The sequence below is a fragment of the Dendropsophus ebraccatus genome, chromosome 12 (genome assembly GCF_027789765.1).
Source record: "Dendropsophus ebraccatus isolate aDenEbr1 chromosome 12, aDenEbr1.pat, whole genome shotgun sequence".
NCBI classification, from domain to species: domain Eukaryota; kingdom Metazoa; phylum Chordata; class Amphibia; order Anura; family Hylidae; genus Dendropsophus; species Dendropsophus ebraccatus.
The window spans coordinates 79,838,157-79,860,081 of NC_091465.1; the positions used below are offsets into that span (position 1 = coordinate 79,838,157).

Genomic DNA, 21,925 nt, shown 5'->3' on the forward strand with positions numbered 1-21,925 from the left:
GAGGACACTAGCTTATATAGAGGTGGATGGGACTGGCGCAGCGTCCTTTCACTGGTGACTTGAGGGACTAATGAGGAGACATGAGCGGTGGCGGATTATCTGCCGCTTCTCATCTTCCTCCAGATGAAGTGTCGTCCTCTGATGATGATGAAGAAGCTGCAGCCGCCGCAGATGGTCTGTATGGAGATGGCGCAGACGCCGCTCGCTCATCGCTTCCTCGGTCCTTCACTTATCCGCTTTTCTTTTTTGTTTCTTGAGGAGGAGGAGGAGGAGGCGGAAAATAGAAGTATAAACAGATTTCCTCACTTATCCGCGAAGACACCTTCACCGTCTGGGCAGGAGATATGTCTAATGATGAGCAGATTCCTCCAGCCCTTTGTGTGTGGTGGGGAGGGGGGGTCTTAAAGGAATAGTTCCCCCAAAAAATTTCAACTGGTGCCAGAGATTTGTAGTTTATTAAAAAAAAATCTCATGTCTTCCAGTACTTATCAGCGGCTGTATGTTTTGCAGGAAGTGGTGTATTCTTTCCAGAGAGCAAGAGAGGTTTTCTATGGGGATTTGCTGCTGCTCTGGACAGAGATGGCAGCAGAGAGCACTGTGTCAGACTGGAAAGAATATGCCACTTCCTTCAGGGCATACAGCAGTTGATAAGTACTGGAAGACTCAAGATCTCGATCTCTCTCTCTCTCTCTCTCTCTCTCTCTCTCTCTCTCTCTCTCTCTCTCTCTCTCTCTCTCTCTCTCTCTCTCTCTCTCTCTCTCTCTCTCTCTCTCTCTCTCTCTCTCTCTCTCTCTCTCTCTCTCTCTCTCTCTCTCTCTCTCTCTATATATATATATATATATATATATATATATATATATATATATATTGTAGGGATCTTCCCGGGGGATGGTGTGTTTGGACACAGTTCAGTCAGCAAACTTGGACTTATAAAAAACAGCTTGGTGTTTATTTGTGTCATAAACAGTCCATAACAGAAAAATAGCAATACCGTGCTTTTCAGAACAAACAAAACAAAAGGTCCTGCCCGTCCGGGCACTTACTAACAACCGGTCACCTATCTGGCACTTGGTAAGCAGAGTCGCTGAGTAAGCCCCCCAGCAGCGACAGTATCCTTTGCTCGCAGCAAACCCAGCCTGCAGGCTGTTCACTCCTGACTGAGAGCCAGGACCTGTACACTGAGCACACCTTTTGCCTTCTCAGGCTGATTGGGATCAGAGCTCACCTGATCCCAAAACCCACACTGGATCGAGGGGGAGGGAATGGCAAGTCCCACTACCAAAACCTACCTGCCATTCCATGTAAGTCCAGGCCCGGCAATAATAAATAATAGCTCAGCAGCATAACACTGCTGAGCACAGATGCCTCCTGGACTCACCATCTCACACTATGTATCAACCTGGGTGAGATGTACATCCCCTCGAGCACTTTACCAGTGACATGTCCACATATCCCCCCCCTCTTCTTCAGACCGGAGGGCTGAGCGTATTGTCCCCACAGGCAGTGTACCCTTGATAGGGCGTCAGCATTTGCCTGTAATTTCCCTGGCCGGTGTTCCACAGTGAAATTAAAGTTTTGTAGGGACAGAAACCACCTAGTCACCCTTGCATTCTTCTCCTTGTTTATTTTCATCCATGTTAGGGGGGCATGGTCTGTCACTAACTTAAACCTCCTGCCTAGTAAGTAGTACCTCAGGGATTCTAGGGCCCACTTCACTGCCAGACATTCTCGCTCAACTATGGCATAGTTTTTCTCGGCCGGGGATAGCTTCCTACTTAAGTACATCACCGGGTGCTCCTCGCCATTCACGACCTGTGAGAGGACGGCACCTAACCCTGTGTTAGAGGCATCTGTCTGTACTAGAAACTCTCGCCTAAAGTCAGGGGTAACTAGCACAGGCTGTTGGCACAGGGCAGACTTGAGGCTTTGAAAAGCCTTCTCGGCCTCTGGAGTCCATGTCACCATTGCGGACTTCGCACCCTTTGTCAGGTCAGTTAGTGGGGCTGCAACTGAGGCAAAATTTGGCACAAACCTACGGTAATAGCCCGTAATACCCAGGAAAGCTCTGACCTGTTTCTTTGTGAGGGGTTGAGGCCAATTCTGTATTGCCTCGATTTTATTTAGTTGTGGTTTCACTAACCCCCTCCCAATAATGTAGCCCAAGTATTTGGCCTCCTCTAAGGCTAGTGCACACTTCTCTGCATTGATGGTTAACCCCGCATCACTTATGGCATCTAACACCGCCTGGACCTTACAGAGGTGACTTTCCCAATCCGGGCTAAAAATGACCACATCATCGAGGTAGGCAGCAGAGTAATCCCGATGTGGTCGCAGAATCAAGTCCATCAACCTCTGAAAAGTGGCAGGGGCTCCATGTAACCCGAATGGCATCACTACATATTGGAAGAGCCCATCAGGGGTGGAGAACGCAGTCTTCTCTCTAGCCTCAGGAGTGAGGGGGATCTGCCAGTAGCCCTTAGTAAGATCAAGGGTAGTTATGTACCTGGCATTACCCATCCTTTCTATCAACTCATCTACCCTGGGCATGGGGTAGGCATCGAACTTGGAGATCTCATTTAACTTTCTAAAGTCATTACAGAACCTCCAAGTTCCATTGGGCTTTGGGATTAACACAATCGGGCTGGACCACTCGCTCTGGGACACCTCAATGACTCCTAGGTCAAGCATACGTTTTACCTCGGATGATACCGCCTCCCTCCGGGCTTCTGGTATCCTATAGGGCTTAAGGTTTACTCTGCTTCTAGGCTCAGTTTCAATATGGTGACTAATGAGATGCGTACGCCCTGGTAGGTCAGAAAACTTGTTTTTATTTTTCTGCAGGAACTCCTTAGCTTCCTGCTTCTGGGACACCGATAGGGTGTCACCAATCCTGACCAGAGGGATTGGTGGTGACAGATGACCAACAGGATTTGTCGCCACCAAGGATTCCCTGTCTTTCCAGGGCTTGATCAAGTTTATGTGATAAACTTGAAAAGGCTTCCTTCTACCTGGTTGGTGTACCCTGTAGTTGACCTCACTGATCTTCTCTACAATTTCATAGGGACCCTGCCACTTTGCTAAGAATTTGCTTTCTACCGTGGGAACAAGTATGAGTACCCGGTCACCTGGGCTAAATGTCCTGATTCTTGCAGAACGATTGTAAATTCTGCTTTGGCCCTCTTGCGCCCTCTGGAGGTGTTCCCTTACTAGGGGCATTACAGTGGCTATACGGTCCTGCATTTGTGCTACATGCTCTATAACACTCTTGTATGGGGTGGACTCACTTTCCCATGTCTCTTTCGCTATATCCAACAAACCCCTAGGGTGACGACCATAGACTAATTCGAAGGGAGAGAACCCTGTGGACGCTTGGGGTACTTCCCTAATAGAAAACATCAGATAAGGTAGTAAGTGATCCCAATCACGACCATCCTTTTCCACCACTTTTTTTAACATATGTTTCAGGGTTTTATTAAACCTCTCCACTAACCCGTCTGTCTGTGGGTGATATACAGAGGTACGTAGGTGTGAGATTTTAAACAGTTTGCATAGCTCTTTCATTACCTTTGACACAAATGGGGTACCTTGGTCGGTCAAGATTTCCTTGGGGATCCCCACCCTGGAAAACATATAAAACAATTCCCGTGCAATGGTTTTAGAGGCAGTGTTTCTTAGGGGTACAGCCTCAGGATAGCGGGTCGCGTAGTCCAACACAACTAGAATGTACTGGTGTCCCCTAGCCGACTTTACAATGGGACCCACCAAGTCCATTGCGATCCGGTCAAAAGGTACCTCTATGATGGGGAGTGGGACCAAAGGACTGCGAAAATGCGACACTGGAGCGCTAAGCTGACATGTGGGGCACGACTCACAGTATTTTTTTATGTCAGCATAAATCGCAGGCCAATAAAACCTCTGGAGGACTCTCTCCTGTGTTTTATCTGTCCCCAAGTGGCCCCCAAGGACATGATTATGAGCCATGTCGAGTACCTGACGCCGGTACGACTTAGGCACCAGAAGCTGTTCCACCACCTCATCATTAATTTTAGTGACTCTGTAGTAGAGATCATTTGTCATAGAAAAATGTGGAAACTTTTTCTCAGCTTCTGGTTCCTGAGGTACCCCATTCATAACAGTGACCTGCTCTCTCGCATTTTTGAGAGTGGGGTCCTGTAATTGTGCAGTACCAAAATTATCCCTAGACACCTCTAAGTCTGGAACATTCTGCGCAGTGGGAGGAGCCTCTTCCTCACCAGCCAGGACCTGCAAAGGAAAAGCATCATTTTCATCCTGTACATTTTTATCAGTTACCGTGGGTAATGCAATAGACTTAGGGGTCTCCTCACTCCTTTCAGGGGATTGTTGTTTTCCCCATAGAGCCCAGAACAATGGAAAATCACGCCCCAATATCACATTATGCATAAGGTTTTTAACCACACCCACTTCATACTGTACAGCGCCTAGTTCAGTCCCGACATTAGCCAGTATTATAGGGTAAACCTTTGTATCACCATGTATGCACACCACACTCATATGTCTTTTTGGCACAAAGTCCCCAGCCACCAGGCTGGCATGCACCAGGGTGACAAGGCTTCCTGAGTCCAGCAACGCCTTAACAGGGAAGTCATTTACAGTAATGTTGCAGACTTGTGGTTCAGTCTCTAGTCCAGTGACTGCAACAAAAGACGGCTCCGCAAATAGCGACTGACGCCGGCTAGCGTCACACTCCATGGGCTCAGTGGTAAGAGGGCAATGGGCAGACATATGTCCCGTCTCATGGCATCTCCAGCACTGGATAGGGCCTGGTCTCCTTGGCAGGGAGTCCTTTTTAGGGCCACTTAGCCACCGGGGACCACCACCAGTCTTTTGCCCCTGAGACACCTCCTGAGCGCTCTTCCCTCTATCAGCACCCCTCCACACTCCCCCAATAGATGGAAGTCTCTTACCAGCTGACGGCACAGATCTGGCACTCCGGGGAGGTGACGGTGCTGTAGGAACATCACGGAGGTAGTCCTCGGTCGCCTGGAACCTCTCCACAAGGCTGACGAGTTCGTCGGCACTCCTAGGGTCGCCTTGTCCCACCAAGCGTTGCAGATCAGCAGGAAGTGCACGGAGGTAGCGATCCATCACGACCCTCTCTAGGATCTGGGCAGGAGTAGAGGTATCTGGCTCCAACCACTTTCTTGCCAGATGAATCAGGTCATACATCTGGGACCTCGCTGACTTGTCCAGACTGTAGCTCCAGTTGCGGACCCTCCGGGCACGGACAGCAGCAGTAACTCCTAGTCGGGCGAGTATCTCTGCTTTTAGCCGAGGATAGTCTTTGACCTCTTGCTCACTGAGGTCATAATAGGCCTTTTGAGGTTCGCCTGTTAAATAGGGAGCAATGACCTCTGCCCACTCAGTGGATGGCAACCTTTCTCGCTCAGCCACACGCTCAAAGACAGTTAAGTAGGCCTCAACATCGTCATCAGCAGTCATCTTTTGCAGCGCACGCTGCACGGCTCTTCTCACAGACAAAGTCTCTGGCGCGGCTGCTGCCACCAGCTGGGGATTAGCACCTGCAGACGCCTCTTGCTTTGCTATCAGGTGCTCAATAAGTCTCTGTTGTTGGGCCATCGCTTGTTCGTGGCGCATATTCGCATCTGTCAGAGCCTGTTGTTGCTGCCGATTAGCCTGCTCGTGGCGCAGGTTAGCGGCTGTCAGAGCCTGCTCATGGCGCAGGTTAGCGTCTGTCAGAGCTTGTTGCTGTTGCAGACTCACTTGCATTAACTGCTTCATCATCTCCTCCATGTTGCTTGTCTGTTTTTGGAGTGAAGCCGCAGCCTTCACCCAGGACATAAGCAGCTGTAGCCAAGTTGATGCACACCGTTGCCCCTAGCAACCGTTTTGCCCGCTCCGCAGCACCAATTGTAGGGATCTTCCCGGGGGATGGTGTGTTTGGACACAGTTCAGTCAGCAAACTTGGACTTATAAAAAACAGCTTGGTGTTTATTTGTGTCATAAACAGTCCATAACAGAAAAATAGCAATACCGTGCTTTTCAGAACAAACAAAACAAAAGGTCCTGCCCGTCCGGGCACTTACTAACAACCGGTCACCTATCTGGCACTTGGTAAGCAGAGTCGCTGAGTAAGCCCCCCAGCAGCGACAGTATCCTTTGCTCGCAGCAAACCCAGCCTGCAGGCTGTTCACTCCTGACTGAGAGCCAGGACCTGTATACTGAGCCCACCTTTTGCCTTCTCAGGCTGATTGGGATCAGAGCTCACCTGATCCCAAAACCCACACTGGATCGAGGGGGAGGGAATGGCAAGTCCCACTACCAAAACCTACCTGCCATTCCATGTAAGTCCAGGCCCGGCAATAATAAATAATAGCTCAGCAGCATAACACTGCTGAGCACAGATGCCTCCTGGACTCACCATCTCACACTATGTATCAACCTGGGTGAGATGTACATCCCCTCGAGCACTTTACCAGTGACATGTCCACAATATATATATATATATATTATATAATTTTTATAGAAGTAAATTACAGATCTCTGGAACTTTTTGGCACCAGTTGATCTGAACATTTTTTTTTTCCGGTTGAACAACCCCTTTAAAGGGCAGCTTCAATAGACATTGATGGCGGGTGTAGATGCGGAGTCGCGTACTGATGAGGGGGACAGGTTTAATTCTTCATGCTGCATCTGTCTTCTTAGTTAATGTCTCTTTCTTTTCTTCCAAATCTCACGTATTCTATTATTCCGCTATCTGGGAGAAGACGATTACGGCGTATGCCAATGATCCCGCCGCTTCTCCCACGATTCCTGCACGCCAGCATTCCTTTCTCTGGGATGAGTCTATAACATTGCTCATCCTGAGCTTCCTGGTTCACTATAAGCCTAAGCTTGCCTTATAGTAGGAGCGAGGTAACACAGTATGTGGTGGTCCGGCAGAGGAGTTCTATCTCTTCACACAAATCTTTATAGGACCCTGCAGCTTTAGAGGGGACAGGCACTTAAATTATTCTATATGTGTCTATAGATATATATATATATTTTTTTAACTCTTCAGTGACAGTCCTTTTGGACCTTGAAGATGCAGGGTTTTTTTTATTTGTTTTTTTATCATCCCGTCCCACAAGCAAAATGTTGGAATTTTTCACTTGCTGTAATTGCACAAAAAATAAATAACCCCCCAAAAATTGTAAATTCCACAATTCGTGGAGTTTTGTTTAGGTTGGGTTCACACTGCGTTTTTGCAATCAGTTTTAAAAAAATCTGTTTTAGGGTTCCTTTACACACACCGGATCCGCAGCGGATTTCACAGCAAAATTCACTGCAGATCCAGTGCCCATTCATCCCAATGAGAATACATACTCGCAGCGGGATTGACATCCTGCTGCGAGTATGTAAGTTAACCCCCCGGTGGCTGGAGCATACATCACCACCTCCCTGCTCCGGCTTGCTTCGGAGGTCCCCAGCGTCTGCTTATCCCGCGCAGCCAATCAGTGCTCTTCTCCGCTGCAGCCACTGATTGGCTGAGTGGGACGTCTAGCCAAGAACCCCTGTAGCTGTATGGGGGCTTGTCGTCTGCATGATGAGTTGATGGGGAAGGAGTCTACGTTCAGTAAGGTCATCAATTCATTTAGTCTTGAAATAGTAGCGTCCCAATAAAAGTCACTTATAACACTGAGGTGCGTTGGATCTGACCCCGGGGACCTCAGAACCTCAGAGCTGACTTTCCGGACAGTCCGATCACTAAAGGCGGATGATTTTATCAATGTAAAATGAATCAGTGGCTGATTCGGCGTAGGTTTGCTGACCTCTAGTGGTGATACTCTGGATTGCATACAACTTTTGATTATTTAAAAAAAAAAAAAATTATAGATGGGAAAAGAAAAACAAAAAACTTTTGTCACTGGACATGGATGGGGATTTCCTGAACATAGTGATCCGAAGTCCCTCTATGTAAGCCCCAGATCACTATATAACACGTGTAGGCTCTGATGTAGGCGTAAATGACGACCAAGCTGGGTTCACACTACTTTTTTTTTTTTTTTCAACCATTTTTGCAAAAAAACGGATGAAGGAACCTGTGCATTCGTGTGCGTGTGTTTTGATCAGTTTTTCCATCGACTTCCATTATAAAAAAAAAAAGGAGCGAAGCACATCCATTTTTTTAAAATACACAAAAACGTGGTAAACCCCATTTTTTGTGCACAATAAAAAAAAATAAATAACAGATGTGTTTTTATTTTTTTTTTTTTTTTTTTATAGTTTATATCCATGGAAAAACAGATGCACATAAATGCAGAGGTTTTTTCATCCGCTTTTTGCAAAAATGGTGTAAAAAAAAAAATGTAATGTGAACCCAGCCTTACTTTGGCATTGCAATGTGTTATAATAGACGGCAATATATTGTCACTCTTCGATCACATCAGGGTCACATATTAGCCTTCTATCACCTGGATGCCGTAGCTGCCACCTATGGTGAACATCCTAACTACACTGACAGCAGCATGGCAGGGGGTAGTACTGACACATGACCCCAGTGTAGGTATCTGATGTTAGGCACCTAGGTGATCCAGGGCGCTGGTTACAGTCACTTCTTCCCTTTGTGTAATGTAATGAGACGCCACCTTTTCCAGCATCATTAAAGGTGACCTTTTATATATTCCAGGAAGCTTCCTCATCCACGTGCCTGGGCGCCCCCTGCTGTTATCTGTGTGAACTGCATACTAATAGGACTCCTACTTCATTCATTTACATGTATGAATCCTCTAACACACGGCAGAGGTCCTCCTGTGTCCTGGCATGTCATTACACCTCATGTCCATCAGGGGGAGCTCCGGCAGTACAGATATAGCTACAGGAGCTGCTATCTTCTTTTCTGTATCCCCTACCCACCCCCTCCTCCTTCCTTCCCCATAGCACAAATGAGATTTGACTTAACATATTCCTTATCTGGTAGCGCTGGTATCGGAGGAGATTGTGAACAGTGTGATAGGAAAGGTGTTCTGCTGTCTGAACGGTCCAGTGCGGCGCGGCTCTGCAGTGCCGGGGAGGGACAGCACACCGGCTCCCTCCTGGCATCTGTTCAAGGCACACCAGCCGCCCGTCCTTGAGATGCTCTTCAGCCTCCAGATTGGATGAATGTGTAACCTCTGCTGCAGGTGGGAGGCAGGGAAGCGGCTGCGGCCTCTAATCGCATTCTGCTGACACAGGAGCCGGCTGTAGGGCGCACAACGCCGCTCCGCAACGTAATTGGAAAATGATTCATTAATAAGCAAGGAAGAAAAAAAGTGACCTTTAGAGAAATGGCTTTTAATTTAGCAGAATGACAACCAGCATTGTACAACGTGTAGGAGAGATGTATACGGGTGTAATACAGGAGCCCGCAGGGGTCTTCCAGCTTTACCCAGACCCCGAATGGCAAATCTGAAGTGTGCCTCTGCCCTGCTCTGTGTCAGTCCTCACTGCAGGTCTGGTATTAATTACATGAATCAGGAGGCTCAGGATGAACATGGAAAGACTAGTGCACCAAAAGACGTACCGCGTCCCATTGTTTTCATACGTGTCGTTCACACGGTAAATTTTAAAGGGGTAGTTCACCGAAATAAAATTTCTTTCAAGTCAATCGGTGACAGAAAGTTATATAGATTTGTAATTTACTTCTATTAAAGAAAAAAAAAATCTGAAGTCTTTCAGTACTTATCAGCTGCTGTATGTCCTGCAGAAAGTGGTGTATTCTTTCCAGCCTGATGAGCAGGAGAGGTTTTCTATGGGGATTTGCTGCTGCTCTGGACAGTTCCTGACATGGACAGAGGTGGCAGCAGAGAGCACTGTGTCAGACTGGAAAGAATACGCCACTTCCTGCAGGACATACAGCAGCTGATAAGTACTGGAAGATTTTTTTTTAATATAAGTAAATCACTGGCACTTTCTGGGACCAGATGATTTGAAAGTTTTTTTTTTTAATTTATTTATTTATTTTTTGTGAACAACCCCTTTAAGCCCATTTTTCATATACATGGGAATAAGTGACATCCTGTATGGAAAATGCAGCTAAATCCAGGAGGTGGATAAGCCCCTAAAGCTGCAACTAAAGGTCAGGAGGAGCTATATACAATCAGAGGATTATCTGGGTTAGATGCAATGGTAACAAACCCTCAGCTGTGAGCAGAGCTATGGATGTCTTCATTCATAGTCTGACAGCAAGCAGAGATATTGGGAGATAGTAAGAAAATGAAGCACAGCCTGGTTATAAGGGAATAGTGGTCCAGCTTTACTAATGCTCTTATAGGGGGTCTCATTCCCTCTATATTACACAGTGTGATATGGTCAGCGCTACCTGTTACCGTGTTGTATAACCAGCTATTGTCTCGCTGTATTCATCAGGTGCGGGTGAAGCCCGATAAGACCGGCGTGGTCACCGATGGCGTCAAACACTCAATGAATCCGTTCTGTGAAATCGCGGTGGAAGAAGCCGTCAGGTTAAAGGAGAAGAAGATTGTCAGTGAGATCATCGCGGTCAGCTGTGGCCCCCAGCAATGTCAGGTGAGGAACCGCTGTGTGACCTGTGACCCTAATATACAGGATATACAGCTATTATATGTCCTATACACAGGATACACTGCTATTATATGTCCTATACACAGGATATACAGCTATTATATGTCCTATACACAGGATATACAGCTATTATATGTCCTATACACAGTATATACAGCTATTATATGTCCTATACACAGGATACACAGCTATTATATATATCCTATACACAGGATACACAGCTATTATATATGTCCTATACACAGCTATTATATATGTCCTATACACAGGATACACAGCTATTATATATGTCCTATACACAGGATACACAGCTATTATATATGTCCTATACACAGGATACACAGCTATTATATATGTCCTATACACAGGATACACAGCTATTATATATGTCCTATACACAGGATACACAGCTATTATATATGTCCTATACACAGGATACACAGCTATTATATATGTCCTATACACAGGATACACAGCTATTATATATGTCCTATACACAGGATACACAGCTATTATATATGTCCTATACACAGGATACACAGCTATTATATATGTCCTATACACAGGATACACAGCTATTATATGTCCTATATACAGGATACACAGCTATTATATATGTCCTATACACAGGATACACAGCTATTATATATGTCCTATACACAGGATACACAGCTATTATATATGTCCTATACACAGGATACACAGCTATTATATATGTCCTATACACAGGATACACAGCTATTATATATGTCCTATACACAGGATACACAGCTATTATATATGTCCTATACACAGGATACACAGCTATTATATATGTCCTATACACAGGATACACAGCTATTATATATGTCCTATACACAGGATACACAGCTATTATATATGTCCTATACACAGGATACACAGCTATTATATATGTCCTATACACAGGATACACAGCTATTATATATGTCCTATACACAGGATACACAGCTATTATATATGTCCTATACACAGGATACACAGCTATTATATATGTCCTATACACAGGATACACAGCTATTATATATGTCCTATACACAGGATACACAGCTATTATATATGTCCTATACACAGGATACACAGCTATTATATATGTCCTATACACAGGATACACAGCTATTATATATGTCCTATATACAGGATACACAGCTATTATATATATTTTGTGCAGATCTCGATACAATGTGTATGTGTTGCTGGTTCGGGTGAGGGTTGTATGAAGAGCAGCACCGCCAGTGCCATAGGAAACCCATCATCACTTTCATGCTGCCTGAACCACAAGTCATCTGGATGTCTCCAGCGGCTTCTCCCGGCCTCACCAGCCTTTGTTTGGCCTTAGGGAGAGATCTATCAATCATTGCCAGTGGGCGGGGTGAAGCCGCTTGCATCCGCCCTGGTGACTTGTTCGGGCAGCATAAAAGTGATGAGGCGTTCCCTGTAATGAGTGTAAGACTGTCCATACACAGGACTGCCACATCAGGCCGTCCCCTGGTAATAACCAGCCACTATCCCCTCCATAGCACAGTCCAGCAGATCACACATCTTGTCACAGAGATAGCGTTGTTATTCCCATCATACCGGCCACTATCTCCTATCCCTGTGCTGCCACTATTAGAGTATTGTATTATTTCAGTTGCCATTACTGCTCCCTTTGGGGTTGTCACTCAGCTCTCCCAGGCTCCTGAATGGTGTTTCTGCCTTCTTATTCAGCTGTAAAGGAGCCAAAGATGTTTATATTTATGCAGTGAACGGCCTGGTCTTAAGGTGGCGCTCTTCTTTTACCAATTTACACATATTGCTATACCCCCCCCCCCCCCCCCTAAAATGTCCTAGAGTAATTCAGCAATGAGCGTTGATAGTTATTAGGAGTCTTGTGGCGTTATGGGGGAGGGGATAATAATCCTAATAGCCTGGATATAAAGCATTAGTGGCCGCAGATGCCTGCGCCGGGCTCCTCCAGGTGCGCTGTGGTTACGGGGGATGGGCAGTGATGTCAGCTTTGTATAGCAGTCTCACATCAGCCGCCCGACCCCCTTGGGTTAGTTAGAAGGAAAGTTCAGGACGCTCTGGGAGTATAAAAACCATTAAAAGCATTAAAGCCCCATAAATCCCATCAATAGCGTTATAATGGGAGCAGGGATGAGAACATCAATACAGCATGGAGCGGCCTGGTTAACAGCTCCACCTGCTTCCTACATCTATAGAACATGTGCCAGGGCTTCTCCTCACTCATCTCCAGTCACCCCCAAAGCTGCGTTCACATGACTGTAGTCCAGCATCTGGAGTTCACACCAAAAATTGGCACGCTTTGGGGATTCATGGGGATTCCTGGTTTGGATTAATGCAGAGTTCTCCATAGCGAATCTGACGTGTGTGTGAACGCATCTATGGGGATAGTCAAAGGCCATGTGCAGTTTGCTGTAGGCCGTAAAGCGATATACATATTATTGCATGTTTAGACTGTGACATGCTGTACTGACATCTAGTGGTGCATGTGAGAACTACACAAACAATACAGAATAGAGATGAAACCTGCAGTATATTCATAGGTTTAGCGAGTATCCTGAAAAATGGAAATGACCGCAGTGCAGCCTCCCGGCGTCTTCTCACTACTGTTGATTCACAATGACTTGTAAGACGTCTTCACTTCCCATCAGTTGGGATGTGTGGGCTGAGCGGCGGTTCTTGACATCTGCGCTCAGTCAGCGCCCCCTGCTGTGCTGTGTGTGTTCAGGGAAGGAAATTACAATGTGCGTCTCCTAGCAGTACAGGGATGTGTGTAATGGACTGAAGACTGGAGGCGAACTTTCTATACACAGGATACACCACCTGCTCTGGCCTCCTTAACCGAACACCCGCCTCAAAGTTTTTAGCCACGGGTTGCAAAATCCAATGTTCCTTTCACCAAGAACAAGCAGAGATCCTGAAAATGATGAAAATATTAAGCGCTCTGAAGGATTTATTAATCCGTGTGCACATAGATGTCAGGGAGTCTTGTGCCCCAGCACTATTACTATCATTTACATGAGGTGACCTCATCTGCGGCTTTTGTTGTCGATTGTGGTGTCCGGACCATGAGGGGGCCATGTAATATATTTGCCGCATGTTCTTGGTTCAGACCGGCAGGTGATGTTCCAGTCTGTAATAAATCCTGTACCACAGCCGCCACGGTTCATAGTACGGACATCGGTGAAGCGCAGTAATACTGCACGTGATCCCAGTCACAGCGGCCGCGGTCAGACTGCTAATTTCCCCTGTAATTGTCCTTTGTGTGATGGAGCTGGGGATAGATGCTGACCCCCATTCCTGCCGCCTGGCCGGTGAGCAGCGGCGCCCCCCGGTCCTGGCCTTGCAGCGGTGCAGGAATCAGAAGCTAATTTAATCTCCCCTCCGCTGTAATGTGCTTTACACAGGCTCCGGGGTCCATTCCGCTACCCAGAGCTCAGCAAAATGAACCTGACTGTCACCACGCCGGAGAAATACTTGGCCCCAGAAGCCAAAGTTAAAGGTGGGAGAGCGAGAAAAGCGGAGGAGGGGGGAGCGCTGTCGCTTCTCATTACAGGGAAGGACTTTACAGGTTCCCTGGTGGTGGCGGCGCAGGGGCTGTAATTGGCGTTATTGATGGATTTGTCTGAGGGATCAGTCAGAGAGCCGAGTCCTGGGGGCCCGAAGGCTCTCTCTGCCGCAAATGCAACACTCACCGGGCTCCCCGGCTAACATTACACACAGGCCCTGTACATATTAATCATACAATTCAGACTCATTGCAGCTGATACCCTGCGGTGCCCGTGCTCTGGTGCACACAAATCACCCACACTAAAAGGTTCCACGTGACGGCAGATGTAGCAGAGCCCGACTGGTCATGTAACTACTGCTGAAGTACAGTCCTCTGCACACCTAGTGTGATATCCCCGTGGGCTTTGTCTCCATTAGCTCTGCTGTATGTGACCCCCCCCCCCCCCTGGGCCCTGCTGTATGTGACCCCCCCCCCCCCCCCCCGGCTGTGCTGTATGTGACCCCCCCCCCCCGGGCTGTGCTGTATGTGACCCCCCCCCCCCCCCGGGCCGTGCTGTATGTGAACCTACCCCCCCACCCCTGGGCCGTGCTGTATGTGACTCTACCCCCCCACCCCTGGGCCGTTCTGTATGTGACCCCCCCCCCCCCCCGGGCAGTGCTGTATGTGACATCCCCCCCCCTGGGCCGTGCTGTATGTGCCCCCCCCCCCCCCCCTGGGCCATGCTGTATGTGACCCCCCCCCCCCCCCCGGGCCGTGCTGTATCTGTCCCCCCCCCCCCTGTGTCGTGCTGTATGTGACTCGGCCCCCCCCCCCCCCTGTGTCGTGCTGTATGTGACCCCCCCCCCCCCCCCCCTGTGTCGTGCTGTATGTGACCCCCCCCCCCCCCCCCCCTTGGCCGTGCTGTATGTGACCCCCCCCGCTGGCCGTGCTGTATGTGACCCCCCGTGCCGTGCTGTGCTGTATGTGACCCCCCCCCCTCCCCCTGTGCCGTGCTGTACGTGACCCCCCCCCCCCCCCCCCCCCCTGGGCCGTGCTGTATGTGACCCTAACCCCCCCCCCCGGGCCGTGCTGTATGTGACCCCCCTCTTCCCCCCCCCCCCCCCCCCCCCCTTGGCCGTGCTGTATGTGACCCCCCCCCCCCCGGGCCGTGCTGTATGTGGCCCCCCCCCCGCCGGGCCGTGCTGTATGTTACCCCCCCCCCCCCCTGGGCTCTGCTGTATGTGACCCCCTCTACATTGCCATATGGATGGTTCCTCCATATTAATCTATGTATAAGCTAAATTGGCTATTGCATACAATTACCAGTAGGGGGCGCCCGGACTAATTGGCTGGTATTGGTATAGCTTTTTGAATAGACGGTATGCTGTGGGCCGTTATGTGGCTGTACAGTTAGGCTTCTATATCCTATTGTACCACCTCCTGGGTAAAGTCCACGTAAGGTGGATTCTTGCATAAGGCGACCTGGTCACATTATGACCCTTGGGTGACGGCCATTACGGTTGTGTATAAAGAGTGATGAATAAGAGGTTTGGGCAGAATTCGCAGGTCTTTCAGGAGCTATTCAGGAGCCTGGTAAAGCTGAGTGCTGACCCAGTGTAGAGCCGGCATATTGGCTTTCACAGAAGCAGGAAGATGAAATGCAGAGCCTGTGCGCCATCCCCCCCCCCCGGTCCTGTCCCGCTCTCGCCGCCGTGGTCGTATTTCGCCATATGATTTACTAGCATTGCGGGACCATTAGGGTTAAACCATTACGGTAGTTCTGTTTCCCTATAATAGACGCTGTAAATCCTCCTGCTCATTTGGGAGCCTTTCTTCGCTCAGCCAGGACTGTGACCCCCAGCAGCTCCGCCAGAGGAGCCCCCCATCGCCTCCGCTCCCTTACAGCCTGGCCCCGCTCCAGACACAAAGCACAACTTCAGCATTCGAGGAGCGAATTCTTGGCTTCAAGAAAACTAATTTAGCCGTCTCTGAGAAGTGATCTCTGCGCTGTGCAGCCTGTCGGATCCAGGGACCCCCCCAGCCCCCGCTCCAGGCCCTGACACCACATATGCCGCAATTTACACTATAGATTTCATAGAAAATGTCAGACCCCATAGCAAATATTGGATCCCTAAATTAGTCACACCTGGTCCCCCTAACTTGGTGGTGAGGAAACTGCTATTCAAGGCATGATGGGAATTGTAGTTTTGCAACATCTGGAGGGCTGCAGGTTCCCCACCACCGCCCTAAATGAATAAGGTCCAAGACCTGACACCCTGTGTGTATCCGATCCCAGACCGGACACCCTGTGTTTCCGATCCTGGACAGGACACCCTGTGTATCTAATCCTGGACAGGACACGCTATGTGTATGTGATCCCTTGATAAAGGTTGCTCACCGAAACGTGCGTTGGGGTGGGGGCAACTGTCCGGCTGGCACATCACCCACATTTGGGTAAGATAATGTATTGTGTATGATTATGTTTTCTATGATGGAGTTGTTTTAAGGGTTGATCTACGGTAATATACCGATGAATTATATTGTACCCCTGACCTTCCCTCCACATATTGCCTGACAGTAGCACCCCTCATGTGTATGTTTTCTTTGTTGGTTTTAATGTATTTTTCAGTCGCAGTCCACTGTATGATTTTCTATGTATGTCTTTTATGCAATAAAGTATTTTTTGTATGGCAAATTAGTTATGGAGGTTCAGTTGTCTTTCTATAGGTTTGGTGTATGTGATCCCAGACCGGACACCCTGTGTGTATTTAATCCTCGACAGGACACCCTGTGTATCCGATCCCAGACCTGACAGCCTGTGTGTATCTGACGCGCTGTGTGTATCCAATCCTGGACAGGACACGCTATGTGTATCCAATTCCAGACCTTACACCCTGTGTATCCGATCCTGGACAGGACACCCTGTGTGTATCTGATCCCAGGCCAGACACCCTGGGGGACATTTATTAAGTCTGACGTTTTTTACGCCGGACTTATAAATGTCCCCGCATCTCCGGCGCTACGGGGATTTATGTAGAGGTGGACTGCCTCTACATAAATCCCGTGCGCTCTGGTGCGCACCGACGAAAACCTACGCCAGCTGAGGACTGGAGTAGGTTTTCAGCGTATCTTTTTGTGAAACGGATGGTGAATCGCGCGGACTCTGAGTCCGCGCCCTCCGTTCCGGCCCCTTCACACCCCCTCTCGCCCCCCGGCGTACCTGTCGGAAAGTGCTGATTTGCGAATATTTTATTCGCAAATCGGCCATTTGCGAATAAAATATTGCGCAAATCGGCAATTTGCGCCGAAAACCCCCGGACCGCAGGATGATACATGTCCCCCCCTGTGTGTATTTAATCCTCGACAGGACACCCTGTGTGTATCCGATCCCGCATCGGACACACTGTGTGTGTATCCAATCCTGTAATCACTGAACTCAAGGAGATCAGCAAAAAATTAAAATGAAGTACTCAATCAAGAGTCTCCACTGATGCCCCCCAAAATGTAAATATGCAAAACAAGAGTCCGTGGAGCATCGGTTGCGAGTCTCAAAACACGGGAATAGCCAGGGATCTCTAGCCATGGGCAATGACAAATGATTTGTTATTGCCCCAACTAGCCAGAATCCTGCTCCACACTGACAAGGGGCAAATACCCCGAAACGGCTGCCTGTTGTTTCCCTATTTGTGTTCCAATACTCGCAACCGAGTGGGACTTAAGGGGTTATCTATCAGGGTGGTGTGGTGCTCTCCCCATCACGGAGGCACCCCTTGGCAACAGGCTAGAGATATCTGGCTATCCCGTGTTTTGAGACTCGCAACCGAGGCTCCACGGTCTTGTTTTGCATATGTATCCAATCCTGGACAGGGTACCTTGTGTGTATCCGATCCTGGACAGGATAAACTGTGTGTATCTGATGCCTGTGTGTATCTGATCCTGGACTGGACACCCTGTGTGTATCTGATTCCTGTGTGTATCTGATCCTGGACTGGACACCCTGTGTGTATTCGACCCTGGACCAAGACTCCTACTTGAATCTAATTCCCTAAATAAATGAGACCCTTAGAATGGCATCGGGGGCCCGGCGGCTCAGTTCTATGTCACTGGTGCTGAGCTCCCACAATTCTCTTCTCTTGTATCTGGTATTGTAATGTGCAGAACGTCATGAACAGCATCTCAGCAGAGCATTAATCCGGAGGTGCAGAGCTCAGTGAGGACCAGCTGCAGTGCACAGCTTCACCAGCAGGGGGCACCGGCCTCTTCCAGTTTTCTGGAAACGACTCTTTATTTTTAAGCAGATTTGTTACACCTCTTTACTCTTTATGGAAATGGGACGCCACACTGTGCCAGGTGCTGTGTGGATCAGACACCTGCCAGGTCCGAGGCGCTCATAGGAAATCACTTATATCCGGCTGCTAAATGGTGAGAAATGTCATAAAACTCATCAGCGGGTGGGAGTCCAGCTGCAGGGACCCCCACAATCCTGATAGTTCTCTTCTAATTTGCCAGAGACTGAAGGTTTACATGAAAAGTCGGCAGACATTGGCCCTGCTCTCCTGACCACAGGGGGCGCTCAGACATCCTGAAGCCTCTCCGCCCCTCCTCCTCCTTCATCAGATCTGTGATGCCCACATCTAGGGCCCTCCAGCCGCCTCTTATCCCCTTTTACCCTGTGCATCCTGCCCAGCGGCTGCATTGTTTTCAGATCTCCAGTATGAGGGGCTCAGAGGCGCTGCCTTCATTCACAGGACCAGTCCTCCCCCCACCACCGGCCCCCCAGGCCCCCAGCATCCAATATACAGACCTGTCAGTTCTGCTTTTCTGCTCTAGTAATTTTGCAGCAGAGAAGCGTCCATAGTCTTAGGTTGTTGCTGCTCATCACAATCCGACAGGACGGGAGATACTTCCTGCCCCTCCTTACATCAGACCCCGGAGACCCCCATACTGCTTATCCTCCTAATATTCACCCATATTACCTTACTGTTCATCCTGTTCTACCTGATTCATGAATGAAATGCTAATCCTGCAGTAGAGACTTACACAAACATGTGGTGTGGACAGCTTGGTTACAGCTGCTGCTATTATTTTTTTTTAAATATTGTCTTCTCCTTCACCTTCCTCATCCTCTTCTGCTTATTCTACCAAGTTTTTGTCGTCTTGTCCCCCTTTATCTTGGGCTTCTTTACCTTCCGTTTTCTTTTTCGTGCTCCTTTCCTTCGTCATCTTTTCCGTCATTGTCTTTTATGCTTTGTCTCTTAGTTTTCTCCCTTTTCTTAGCCTTTGTTTCCTTAGCTGCCTTCCCCTTCTCTATCGCCTCCTGCTTCTCCTTTCCCATTCTCCATCGCCTCCTGCTTCTTCTTCGTCCCCTTCTCTATCGCCTCCTGCTTCTTCTTCCCCCTCTCCATCGCCTCCTGCTTCTTCTTCTTCCCCCTTCTCTATCGCCTCCTGCTTCTTCCCCCTTCTCCATCGCCTCCTGCTTCTTCTTCCCCCTTCTCCATCGCCTCCTGCTTCTTCCCCCTTCTCCATCGCCTCCTGCTTCTTCTTCCCCCTTCTCCATCGCCTCCTGCTTCTTCCCCCTTCTCCATCGCCTCCTGCTTCTTCTTCCCCCTTCTCCATCGCCTCCTGCTTCTTCTTCCCCCTTCTCCATCGCCTCCTGCTTCTTCTTCCCCCTTCTCCATCGCCTCCTGCTTCTTCTTCGTCCTCTTCTCCATCGCCTCCTGCTTCTTCTTCGTCCCCTTCTCCATCGCCTCCTGCTTCTTCTTTGTCCCCTTCTCCTCTCCTCTTTTCAGATCCATTTCTGGCTTTGGCTTTAATAATCTGTCTGTGTAAACACACTGTTCCGTTCTTATATGTTTTCCCTATAAATTATAAGAGTGTCAGACTACAAATCGATGTAGAGGTTGTGGTGCAGAAGCTACACTGCCCAGGGAGATGGAATTCCATTTTTGGGAGTTCAAACCCCAGTTTGTGACATGATGGCGAGACATGTTCAGGGTCACCCAGTGATCTGTACTATTGTACCAATGTAATATGCTGTATGCCAGATGAAGAGGAGGGTCGTCTCCTCGAAACACGTTGATAATAAAAGTCCTTAAATCGTTATATCCTGTGGGGAATCCAGTGCAAGCAAAATAAAAAGGGATGTGCCAGTGAACGGCCAACTTACTATTGTGTGACGGGACTCCAGGATGACAAACAGGGACGTGGAAGGCTGCAGCCTGACCGACATGTGCGGCGCTCAGTGTGTCCTGTGTGTCTTGAGTACGACCTCATCAGGTGAGCGTGCACTGCACATACATACTCGCCCTCTATACCTCTAAATTCTCTCTGCACATAGGACTGTATCCAGTAGGATCCAGCACTGCTGAATCTGTTGGCGCTATACTCATTATTATTATTATTATTATCATCCAAGTTCTTTGATGCCAGGACGGCATAACTTTACCCAACTTGGAATTCGGGTCCCTAGGTTCGGCAACTTTTTCCATACCTGAACACTCGGCATTTGAATGCCCTAAGCTGCAGAAGTTGGATGCCGTCCTAGGGAGTCCAGGAGAACATTGATACAGTCTATGGCCTTCCAGTTCTCTTTATAACATCCACTGATCCATCCATTCATCCGGTGACCATGACGTTCTTTCCTTCCTTCCGTCCTTCCTTCCATCCTTCTCTCTCTATAACATCCGGTGAGCGTTCCTTCCTTCCATCCTTCTCTCTCTATAACATCTGGTGAGCGTTCCTTCCTTCCATCCTTCTCTCTCTATAACATCTGGTGAGCGTTCCATCCTTCCTTCCTTCCTTCCTTCCTTCCTTCCTTCTCTATAACATCCGGTGAGCGTTCCATCCTTCCTTCCTTCCTTCTCTATAACATCCGGTGAGCGTTCCTTCCTTCCTTCCTTCTCTATAACATCCGGTGAGCGTTCCTTCCTTCCTTCCTTCTCTATAACATCCGGTGAGCATTCCTTCCTTCCATCCTTCCTTCCTTCCTTCCTTCTCTATAACATCCGGTGAGCGTTCCTTCCTTCCATCCTTCCTTCCTTCCTACATCCGGTGAGCGTTCCTTCCTTCCATCCTTCTCTCTCTATAACATCCGGTGTCTTTCCCCCCCATCTCGATATATTTTCCTCCTTCCTCCCTCAGCTCGCTCCTGATTCAGATCTCTGCTCCCTGCTCCTCCTGTAAATGTCAGCGCAGTGAGCGCCGTCTCCCCCGGAGCGCTATGCTCTCGGACAGGACGTGGATTAGTAGATGCGGCGTTCAGCCTTGTTAGTTTAGGAGCCACACTCCCTGGCACTCATATCGGGGAGGATGTCGCATCTGTCAGACACTTCCTGTGTTTTTTATGTTTTTTGACCTTGAACTTTGGATTTGCATAAATTATCACATTATTTTTCTTTTTTTTTTTTTCTTCCTCCTTCTTCCACTCCTTCTCTGCATGTGATGGAGAATAACGAGTATAATAAAGAGCAGAATATTCCTGGCTTGGCATAATAGCGCAGAAGCAGTAATGTATATATTACCAGCCGCGCACGCCGGGGCCTGGCTTACGTTGCATGCGGTGACATCGCCTATAGGCTATTCATTCATTCAGTCGGCTCATCTATCTAATCCTGTTACCTGACCCCTGGGAAATAGAGGAAATAGTCTGAGCCTGGTGACTGAGGAGAGACCTAAGTGCCAAGCCTTAATTACACTCTACTTTTACAGGCGCTTGATACCTTTTATATCGGAGAAATGGCGGCTACTTAGCTCCCCGCTGCTTCTTGTTCTGCCTTTGATCTGAATGCGGCACTAGTGTCATTTACACACACGGCCCCAGATATTAGCTGTAAATCCACACGATAACCGGCC

At 48.4% G+C, this 21,925-nt stretch overlaps 1 protein-coding gene across 2 annotated transcripts in view; it reads left to right on the top strand.

The window, feature by feature from the left end:
* The window catches only part of ETFB (electron transfer flavoprotein subunit beta), a 37,852-nt gene that overhangs the window by 3,681 nt on the left and 12,246 nt on the right, over positions 1-21,925 (top strand). For both annotated transcript variants that reach the window (XM_069946860.1, XM_069946861.1), the window contains exon 2: positions 10,387-10,545. In XM_069946860.1, coding sequence (XP_069802961.1) covers positions 10,387-10,545 — 159 coding nt within the window. The remainder of the gene's footprint in view (positions 1-10,386; positions 10,546-21,925) is intronic.